The sequence below is a fragment of the Gossypium arboreum genome, chromosome 11 (genome assembly GCF_025698485.1).
Source record: "Gossypium arboreum isolate Shixiya-1 chromosome 11, ASM2569848v2, whole genome shotgun sequence".
Classification (NCBI taxonomy): Eukaryota; Viridiplantae; Streptophyta; class Magnoliopsida; order Malvales; family Malvaceae; genus Gossypium; species Gossypium arboreum.
The window spans coordinates 132,033,447-132,045,045 of NC_069080.1; the positions used below are offsets into that span (position 1 = coordinate 132,033,447).

At 33.6% G+C, this 11,599-nt stretch overlaps 1 protein-coding gene and 1 pseudogene across 1 annotated transcript; one reads left to right on the forward strand and one right to left on the reverse strand.

Annotated features, from left to right (window-relative positions):
- The first annotated feature begins 1,389 nt into the window (after positions 1-1,389).
- On the forward strand, positions 1,390-2,261 carry LOC108471878 (uncharacterized). The gene is made up of 3 exons (XM_017773424.1): positions 1,390-1,497; positions 1,609-1,772; positions 1,835-2,261. The coding sequence occupies exons 1-3, from the start codon at positions 1,390-1,392 to the stop codon at positions 2,259-2,261; spliced, it is 699 nt and encodes a 232-aa protein (XP_017628913.1).
- A 2,720-nt stretch (positions 2,262-4,981) lies between these two features.
- On the reverse strand, positions 4,982-9,464 carry LOC108473101 (thaumatin-like protein; annotated as a pseudogene).
- Positions 9,465-11,599: the final 2,135 nt, after the last annotated feature.

Genomic DNA, 11,599 nt, shown 5'->3' on the forward strand with positions numbered 1-11,599 from the left:
AAATAATTGGAGAGGCACAATAAGAGACAAAAGGATTGAGGAATTTGCTGACTTTAGGGCTCTTACTTACTATCCTTTTATTAATAAAATTTTATTTTGGCTTAGAAAAAAATAGGATCGAAAGTTTGTAAATTTACATTTTCAAACACTTGAATATATAGAAATATTGAAAAAAATATAAAAAGTAAAAATCAATAAGAGTTATAAATTTTTTTTATGATTTTTATAAAATTTTACAATTTTTTTATGGTTTTTACAATTTTTTTTAATTTTTAATAAATTTATGGGTTTCTAGTTACTGTTGAAGTTAATAGATTTGTTGAAGTTGGCCTGCATGCAGCACATGAAGCAGCCCAGAAGCAGACAATGCCACATAAGTTATGCGGATGAAGTACATACAGTCCAAGTTATGTGGATGAAGTATGAAGATCAAGCTGCTATAGTATTTCCGGATAAAGTACATGCAACTACTGAAGTTGATGCTACTGTTCAATTTCAGTTTCATTTTGTTACTTTAATTAATATTTTGTAACTTAGTTAAATTAGAACTAAGTAGGTAGTGTATTTAATGTAATTGGGTGCTGATAAGATTGATAGATCAGCTTACCAAATTGTGCAAGTTGTGATTTGCAAGTTGTAATGTGCAAGTTGTGCAAGTTGCAATGAAGCCTAAAAATAGTAAGTGAAACCTGTCAAAGCTGACTAGCTTATGACTGGTATATGTATTGATAGTATGCCATCTTTTTTAATCAATGAATTTCAATAGAAATCATTCAAGAAAAATACTCTCTAAATTTTTGCTTTCATAGTTCAAACCAGATTCTGTTCGTTTGCTCAAAAACCGCTAGACTTGAATTTCAAAGTTTTTGTCATTCTTTATCCGGATTTATTACGTTGTTGCTCAAGTTTTACACTGAGCTTCATACTTCCTCCGGATAAATTGTTCAAAAACCCAACAATTGGTATCTAGAGCCAAATTCTTAGTGGACCTGTCATATTTCAATCCTTAAAACCATGTCTTCATCAGGATTTTCACCAGTGCCACCACCAGTCTTCAATGGAGAAGGCTACCACATATGGGTAGTAAAAATGAAGACCTACTTGTAAGCATTCGATTTGTGGGAGGTTGTCAACTCAGATGTTGAACTAGCACCTCTTAGGGCCAATCTAACAGTGGCTCAAATCAGACAACATTCTGATGAAAGAACCAAAAGGCACAAAGCCATGTATTGCATCCAGAACAGTGTGTTTGATGTGATTTTCACAAGAATCATGGCTTGTGAGTCACCAAAGCAGGCCTGGGATAAGCTGAAGGAGGAGTTCCAAGGGACTGAAAGAACAAGGCAACAATAGCTACTGAATTTAAGAAGGGACTTTGAAAACTTGAAGATGAAGGAAGAAGAAATAGTGAAGCAATACTCAGACAGAATCATGGCTGTAGTAAACAGCATAAGGCTACTTGGAGAACAATTTAGTGAAGCAAAAATTGTGGAGAAGGTGATCTCAACCTTACCTGAAAGGTATGAGGCAAAAATATTATCCCTTGAAGAATTAAGAGATCTGACCAGCATCTCATTACAGAGCTGATCAATGCCCTTTATGCTCAAGAGCAAAGGAGAGCCAATAGACTGGAGGAGCATCAAGAAGGTGCCTTCCAAACCAAAAGAAGACCAGCCACAAAATCCTCTTCCTACAAGGGGAAGAAAACCTGGAAAGACAAGCCTAGAACAAATGGTGAAAAAAGATATCCACCCTGCCCACACTGCAAAAGGGTAAGTCATCCGGGTAAAGTATGTTGGTTCAGACTTGACGTGCAGTGCAAATTCTATAACAGGATGGGCCATGCTGAAAAATTCTACAGAAACAAAGGCAAACAAAGGCCAAATCAAACTCAACAGCCAAGAGCTAAAGCTCAAGTGGCAAAAGAAGAAAGTGATCAAGAAGAACGAGTCTTTGCTGTCTCTTGCTCATCTACCAAAAGAAAAGCCACAAAAGGATGGTTAATTGACATTGGTTTCACAAACCACATGACCCCTAATGCTGCTATTTTCAAGTCAATTGACAGAAGCTTCAAAACAAGGGTGAAGGTTGGAAATGGACACGTCATCAAAGCTGAAGGCAAAGGAGATGTGCTGATAGACACTCCTACAGGTACCAAACTTGTTACAAATGTCTTGTTTGTGCCTGATATTGATAGAAACCTACTTAGCATTGCTCAGCTGCTTGAAAAAGGATATTCAGTAGTATTCAAAGGCAAATAATGCCTAATTAGTGATTCAAATGATCCAAGTTCATGTCAGTAACCATGGCTGACAAAAGCTTTGTTGTGGACATGCCACAAAGGCAATCTCCTCGAAGGATGTATCAGGTTAGGCCATCGAGTTTTGATTCAGACCCTTTGCATCATCGATCCATTACTGATTGTAGTAGTCCTAAGCTTGGAGATCGTCGTTCACCAAGAGGTGCTCCACAATCTGATCTATTGAACCAAAAGAAGCTTGGAACTCGTATTGCAGATTTAGAATATCAATTGAGGCAAGCACAAGAAGAGCTGAAGAATCTCAAAGACCAGTTGGCTTTAACAGAAGCTGCAAAGAAAGAAGCACAACAAGAGCTGAAAAATAAGACCAAGAAGCCTAAAGCTTGGGAAACTGTTAAAGTTAATGAGAAGGTTTCTCCGAAAAGAACTCGAGATTCTAATAAATCCGATTGTAGCATCAGAGATGAAGTTTCTGAAGATTTTGTCACAGATCAGACTAAAGCTGATCAAAATGGTCCTGAAATGGACATTGATGATGAACCAGCCAGAGGCACAAGACCATTGGTTGGGATATATTAAAGAGCTTAAGTGGCTGTAGTTGAACCAAGTTGCTTTGAAGAAGCTGAAGCACAACAGGAATGGAAGCAGGCCATACTAGATGAAATGAGCATGATCCATAAGAATCAGACTTGGGAACTAGTTCCAAGACCTGTCATTGGAGTTAAATGGGTGTTTCTAGACAAGCACAATGCAGTATGAAAGCCAAAGAGGAGTGTTGAAGTTGGCCTGCATGCAGCACAAGAAGCAGCTAAGGAGCAGACAATGCCACATAAGTTATGCGGATGAAGTACATACAATCCAAGTTATGTGGATGAAGTATGAAGATCAAGCTACTGTAGTATTTCCTGATAAAGTACATGCAGCTACTGAAGTTGATGCTACTGTTCAATTTCGGTTTCATTTTGTTACTTTAAGTAATATTTTGTGACTTAGTTAAATTAGAACTAAGTAGTTAGTGTATTTAATGTAATTGGGTGTTGATAAGATTGATAGATCAGCTTACCTAATTGTGCAAGTTGTGATTTACAAGTTGCAATGTGCAAGTTGTGCAAGTTGCAATGAAGCCTAAAAATAGTAAATGAAACCTGTTAAAGCTGACTAGCTTATGACTGGTATATGTATTGGTAGTATGCCATCTTTTTTAATCAATGAATTTTAATAGAAATCATTCAAGAAAAATACTCTCTCAATTTTTGCTTTCATAGTTCAAACCAGATTCTGTTCATTTGCTCAAAAACCTCCAGAATTGAATTTCAAAGTTTTTGTCATTCTTTATCTGGATTTATTACGTTGTTGCTCAGGTTTTACACTAAGCTTCATACTTCCTCCGAATAAATTGTTCAAAAACCCAACAAGATTTCTAGACTTGCTTTCTTGCATTACCTTGATTTGATTTATGCGGATCTTTGTAAAGCAATGGACTAGCTGCAGGTAACATACAAACATCCTTCATTTTTAGAGTTGCACTTGTTAGCTTGTAGTTTGGAAGATGATCCATCCCCTGTCAGTGTTAATTCTACTAAATCACTAGTTGTTCTTGATCTTTCTAGGAACCAATTATCTTTATTACGTAAGTCGATATTTTGCCTCCATGGTTTTGTGTCCATTGTTCTTGAATTGGTAGGCCCAATTCTTATTTTAAAAAGTACATCCTAGAACTCCTCTATTTTTGTGATTTGGAATTGTATTTTTACTAGATTTTGGAATGCATTTTGCTGCGCCTTTTTCTAAACATATTTAAAACAGAAACATATAAATATGAATGCCGGATGAAATTGAAAGAAATTTATGCAATGATAATTGCAAAATGAATGACTCAAGTAGAATAAATTAGGATTTATTCATTTATGACATTCATAGCATATCATATATTAATCCTAAATGGATGATGGACTGTATATGCATGAATTGTACACTTTGATGTAAATAAAAGTTTGAATTCTAATAGATAAACAACCAAAAGTTGATGAGTTGGATATACAACTTCTGCATGATGTAGCATCATTCCACAATAGTGGATTTTATAGCCCAATAAATCGTAAATGATATCCTCTCATTGACATTACATAATAGATGAAAAGTAACGTGATCACAAGTCATTTGTCTTAGTGACAAATGCATTAATTACTATTTGTTAGTAATTGTCTTTTCACGAAAGAAGATGAAATAATAACAATGAGATAAAATAGGATCATATTAGATAAACCAATTTATACTAAAAAGATTTAAGAATATCCTACAAGGGTAAAATACTTATAACTAGGTCATTAGACCATACTTAAACGAGTAGTTTTCGTAATGATATGACAAGGAAGAACTCAATTATGATATTTTAGTGGAATACTTCATGACTAAATAATATTGTAATTAATTAATAGGTGAAGTGTTGGAATTTAATTACAAATTATTTGAACTCATATTATATATGTCCAGTCAATTCTTACACTAGCTCGAGACAACCGGAAATGAATTGCATGTAGAACCAATAATATGTTAAACTTTATAAATTTCATAAACTTTTACCCATTAACTTCATAAACTCCATGTATAAAGTTTTAACGCAATTTCACTTAGTAGCATGACATACACGTTCTTGTGAAAAAAAACTTATTTCTCCATAATTTACTATGTAACTTCATAAGGCACCAAGCAGCCATTCAATCAAGGGCAGAACACAACCCTGTAATTGGTCTTACTAGGGCAAATAAGTGTGCTTGTTTGATTATCTTTAGGGTAACTATAAGTGTAGACAGGCCAATTTGTCCGGCCCGTTACAAACAAACCAAAAACAAAAAAATAAATAAATAAATAACCCACAGTCCATTTAATGTCCTCCTACAAGATAATATCTACTACAAGCCCAATAACTAAAACCCCACGGCCTAAAGACTAATCCAACACTCGAAATGAGCCCAAACGGCCTAAATGCTAAACAAATTTTGCCAAACCCTACCCTGCAGCCTCCAGGCGTCGTACAACGCCTCCAGCAACCACGCCAAGCCTCCGTACGCCAACACGGCTCCCATACACACGCCAGCACGCATCTGTACCTGCAAAGAAAGGGACAAACCACAACAGCAAATACATACAAGAAAACAGCAGACACAAAAAAAAATTGTATATTTGATTTCATTTTTTTTTTCTCTTCTTCTCTCGGCTATAAAGCCTAAAAAGAATCACTTGTAATGGGTTGCGCACATTTACGCATATAGAGACAATAGAAAGTAATCAAAAACAGAAGGTGATTCCCACTTTCAACTTCTATAATCTTTTTCTTTTTCTTACTGATTTTTGCTCAAATTTTTCAGCATTGTTTTTTAGAAACAAAAAGAGAGAAAAGAGGGCTTTACCGTGTGATTTGGCTAGCGATCCTCCCTTGCTTCGTCGAGATCGAAGTTAGAAGGGGAGTATTTTGAGGCCGAAGAATAGTAAATCAGAGCATGACGCGCGGGACGCCATTTTCGATGGTGGTCTGGTGCTTGAAAAGTGAGAACCTAGGGTTCGGCCGAGTGGAAAAGGGGGCGTTTAGCTTCTTTTTGCTTTCAGTTCCCAGAGAGCCAAGAATATTAGCCCTAGGGTTCTTCTTTTTTTTTTTTAGTTTAATGGCAGACACAAAAACGGTGTCGTTTAGGCAAAACTGTCTCGACCCGACCCGATGGCCCCTGGGATCGGCGCATTTTCACGGTGAGGGGATATTTTCAACATCGGTCCCTCTCTCTTCGCGCCTTAGTCCAATCAGCTCACATTTGTGTTTCATTTTTTTAAATTTACCCCTGCAATTCGTGTGCGTTTACAATTTGGCCTGCGCTTCAACGCCGCGTTTTGGGAGCCTGGAATATTTCTAGATTGAGCCCCTATGCATTTGCGCGCATCGCGCAGTGGTCCCTTCTTTTATTGTTTTGTTTTCAAATTTTCCCTTTATTTTGGATTGTTTCTAATTAAATCCTCTTAGTTCATAGCCCTTTTGTGTGTCCTTAATTAATTTTTTTTAATTTTTAAACCACTTGGGGTCATTGCTATTTCATTATTGTAAATTGGTTTTTTTGTTTTTGTAATATTAATATCACATTTCGTATACTTTAGATGATTATTTCCTTCATACACTTATATATTTTATAATAGAGTTAATATCATTTCATACACCTAATGGTTTTTTTTTTGTTCTATCCATGCACTTTAACCTTTTTGTTACTTTAATATGTTTGTTATATATATTGCGTAAAATTTAAGTTATTTTATACCTACCTATGTTAGTACATATCTTTGATTTATATACACTATTAAACCCATACATTTTACATATATAGTTTTCTTCATGCATATGTAAGCATATTCTTCAATCCATTATAATTTATAATAAAATTAATTTAGTCCTATGCACACTATCATTTCTATATAAATATGTATGTACTCTCTTTTAAATTTATATGTATATATCAATACACTTGTTACTTTAATAGATTTCTTATTTTAAAATACTTTTTGCTTTATGATTTATTAAATATTCTCTTTATATATATATGAAATAATTTTTGGAAACTTCATTTTTTGTAATTATAAAATTATTATTTTTGAGTGTATTTATATATATCATATTGCTTTTGTGTTTTGCATATAGCCTATTATCTAAATATTTTGATATAAGGGCATGTGTATAATTTTTAGACTATTTTAAAATTTATACATATCTTATTATTAATCTCATGTTCTTTTTTATAATAAACTTGCATGTACATATGTTTCATAAATCTATTTTGTGTATTATGTCTTGTCATATATCTTCGTTATTCTTTTGTATTATATACTATTTAAATTATCATGTACTTTGTCAACTTCTAAATGAATTTGTGCCTAAAATATTTCACATGCAATTTGATTTAAACTCTCATTCTAATATCTATTTCAAAAATTATATATCTATCCCTAGTTTTTTTCATATACAAATTTGTCAACCTATATTTTATGCATCTATTTATTCGTCGTTACTTTAAAATAGTTTTATACCATATTACTTCTTCGATTTGCATTTTATTTTGTGTATCTGGTAGTAGTCATATTACATTATGCCATGCATGTTATCGTTTCATTATTTATTTGTTCGTTGTTTTATATTGCCATGTTAATTATTCTCTATGCATGATTGAGATTGAGTTATATTTCCAAACTAGTTATGCTTAGTCATTTAAGTTCTTGTAGTTGATTCAATAAATTGTATTATCTTCATTTTTCCATTATCGTATTTTGATGCGTACACATATTACCCTATTCATCGTTTCCCACTTGATTTTTGAAATGTGGTTTTATAAAATCCAAATTTTATGATTAATTTCGTCTTATTCCAAATCGAATTGATGCGTTTTAAGCTAGTTTTATAATTATTCATTTAAAAATTCTTTAAAACGAAGGCGAGATTTGATATTTGGCAATTCGCGGAAACGTGCCCTAACGTGCTGGGTTGCAATTTCGCGTTTGCTCAAAATAATCAAATATCCCTTCAAAATTTCACTCATGTCTTATAAAAATTCTTTAAAACGAAGACGAGATTTGATATTGCCATTTGGAAATTTGTGGAATCGTGCCCTAACGTGTTGGGTTGCAATATCTCGTTTACTCAAAATAATCAAATATCCCTTCAAAATTTCACTCAGGTCTTCTAAAAATCCTTCAAAACAAAGGCGATACTCAGTGTTTGACAATTCGGGAATCATGCCCTATCGTGCTGGGTTGTGATTTCTCGTTTGTTCAAAACGATCGAATATTCCTTTAGGTTTTCACTCATGTTTGTTAAAAACCCTCCAAAACGAAGGCGATCTTTGATGATTAGTGATTTGAGAATCGTACCCTATCGTGCCGGGTTGCGCTTTTTCATTTGTTCTAAACGATCGAAGATCTCTTTGGAATTTCACTCACGTTTTCTAAAAACCCTTTTAACGAAAGAAATGTTCGATGTTTGGCAATCCGGGGAATAGTGCCCTATCGTGTTGGGTTGCAATTCCCCGTTTGTTCAAAATAATCGAATATCTCTTCGAAATTTCACTCGTATTTTTTAAGGCGAGGCAATGTTCAATGTTTGGAAATTCGAGGAATCGTGCCCTACTATGCTGGGTTGCGGTTTTTCGTTGGACCAAATAGTTGGGCATCCTTTTGTAATTTTCGAATTATAAACTTTTAGAACTCGAAACAAGAAGGTTTTTCATTGGCAACCAACTCGGGTTATTCAAATGTTATTAAAAAAGGAACCACATTTCAAAATCGTTTTAATTTTAGACATAAGGACAGTATTTAATCGATTTGGTACCAATTTTGGGTGTAGTGAGGGTGCTAATCCTTCCTCATACGTATTTTCTCAAAAATTCATAGACCAAAATCGTTGTTTTAGTAAACTAAAAATGTTTTATTAAAATAACCTCATTCTTAGGTGATCTTGATCACACCAAGACAAAAGGACCGATGGCGACTCCATATTTCTGCTTTTCAAAAAGTCAATCCTCGTCCGTTTTTCGTTAAACCTAAAATTTTTTAAATGAAAAGGGTGGTTTCGACAGTAAGCATCAGGGCATTTTTCCTTGAAGAACCTGGACAAATCCGTTGGGCCACAATTCCTTGAATTGCAACAATATTGATTAGTTTTGTAGACAGTGCAAGGGTTATTGCACCCACCTAGGGCTTTCAACTCTTTTGGGCACTGCCCTATGATATCAGTTGTGCATCGAATACCCTTGCTGCACCCGCCAGATGTTGGACTAAATTCAATGGGAACATTAAATCCTTCAATTAGAGAGATATCCATGAAATCCAAGTTGTTGAACTGGTTTAATGAGAATTCAGCCAAGGTGTTTGGGGCTGCACCATAGGCTTGGCACTGAAGTAGGCCCCCATAGTCACCGACTTGGCATCTGCCTCGTCTGACTGTGTCGAATGTGCAATTGGTTCGACCCTAGATACGGGCTCCTGTAGTGCCAGGACTCACTTTTAGATTCCAAACTCTGCCTTTGCTTAGCTCTCTGCCACCACCTAGATAGGCTGCTGCCCAGATCGTGTGGGAACAGTTGTTTTGAATGTCAAAATTGGTAGCACTGGCCACCGTGAAGCGGAGAGCAATAGAAGAGATGGAAAATAGAGAGAGGCTTTTGGATTTCATCTTTGAAATTAGTTTTGTATTGTATAGAATGTGTAAGGAAAAGGTGGATTTATATAGAGTTGTTAATGTTGTTTAGGACCAATAGGTAATGAAATATTTTAAAGTGATAAATTATATTAGAATCATTCTAAAAAACATAGTTTTTAGGCATCAATAAAATAATGGTACGTCATTAAATTTTAAAGATAACAAAGTATTATTATACATTAATGTATATCTAACATCTTCTCCAACTTAATTTAACTTTGATTAAATTGCTTGAAATAATTAAATTTTTTAATTATAAACAAACGTCTTTTCTTCTTTTAAAAATTTCAATCATTTTGTTTTTTTTTTTTCCGTAGGTTAATATTTTTTTTGTGCAATTTTTTCATATTGACACATAATTTTAGTAATTATTTTATTCTAAATTCTAAACCCTGAACCCCGAACCTCAAAGTGTAGGGTTTGGGTTTTGGATTCGAGGTTCAAGAGTTTAGGGTTTGGGTTAAAGGTTTAAGGATTAGGGGTTACGAGTTTGGGGTTTAAGGTCCAATTGTTTGAGGTTCTATATTTGGGGTTTAGGGTTTAGGATTATAGATTTAGGGTTTAAGGTTCAATTGTTTGATGTTCTAGATTTGGGGTTTAGGGTTTGAGATTATAGATTCAGGGTTTAAGGTTTTGAGTTTGGGATTCTGGGTTAAAAAATTACCAAAATTATGTGTCAATGACATGAAAAAAATTGTTAAAATGTTATTAAATAATTGGAAAGGGACTATGAATAATGTGATTGGAAGGATTCATAAAATAATTTCTTTTGGGATGACTGTATGATAATAATTTCATGTCTTTAAAATACGATAATGTAGCAAAATCTTATTGATGCCTAGAAACCTTAATTTTGATGATATGGACTTATATAAAATTGTGAATGCGGTTAAGGACCAATAGCTAATGGAATCATTTAAGTGTTTGTGGAAAAACAAATTTGAATTTCCGAATTCCAAATTCTTATTTATGCTTTGTGGAATAATCTACAAGTTACTGATTCTATGCCTTTAGATGAGATGAGATCATTTATGAATGCATGTTTTAAATAAATATAAACCTACTCCTAACAAAATATCCTTACGAATTTAAATATATAAAAAGAACTATGGAAAATAAAATATGTTTTAATCCTTAAATCAAAATTTGTGGGTCACATCTTTTTCACGTGAACTTAATTTTTCCATGCAGATTTTATGAATTCGGTTATAATTCGAACCACAATTTGCATCCGTTAAAAATAATTAAAATTTATCAATTTAATAATTTATTTTTCGTTAATTATATATCACATTATATGAAGTTATCAAATCTAACATGTTAAAGTTTATAAATTACGAACAATTGAAACGAAGATACTTTGAAAGATTTCCTTGGCCAACATTAAAGACAACTTTCAGTTAGTGTTAAACCAAAAAAATGACCTATGCTACCTCCATTAATGTTGACCAACACCATCATAATTCACTTTTAGTCGCCTTGAATGTTCAACCCTTCACGAAAGAGGACTAGGACAACAATAATTCACACTTAATTTTGGTTCATTTCTCTCTCTCTTTTTTTCTTCTTCACGAAAATCATACTACTAATAATAAAAATTGACTTACAAGAAGCTTTAAAGTAGTCTTCTAATGAAGCTAGCCATTTTCTGTTTTCTCTTTATAATTTTATTTTTTAAAATAAATAATTGTAAAAATTAACTTACAAATTCTTCAAGGTAGATTGTTGTAATAAAACCAACAATTTACACCAAAGGATCTGTACGCATTAATATGCTGGTATTTGTTAATGATTTGCTTATTTCTGTGAACGATTCCATTGTTTTGAAAACTTTTAAAGGATATTTTAGTTCTTGTTTCCATATGAAAGATCTTGGTGATCTTGGTGTTTTGAAATATTTATTTGTGATAGAGGTAACTCGTAGCTCTTTGAGGTTATTTCTCTGTCAAAGGAAATATGCACTTGATATTATTTCGGAGGCAGGTCTTTTGGGAACAAAGCCGATAGGATCTCCAATATAGCAAAATAATAATTAGCGCATGCTACAGGGACAATTTTGTCTGATCCTGAGCCGTATAGACAGTTAATAGGTCGTTTGATATATTTGGCAG

Excerpts from the sequence above, each read along its gene's own strand:
- LOC108471878 (XM_017773424.1), top strand. The coding sequence starts at position 1,390 with ATGAAGGAAGAAGAAATAGTGAAGCAATACTCAGACAGAATCATGGCT. Across the intron at positions 1,498-1,608 it reads AAGCAAAAATTGTGGAGAAG|AGCAAAGGAGAGCCAATAGA; the intron begins GTGATCTCAACC and ends TTTATGCTCAAG. Across the intron at positions 1,773-1,834 it reads CCTGCCCACACTGCAAAAGG|GATGGGCCATGCTGAAAAAT; the intron begins GTAAGTCATCCG and ends ATTCTATAACAG.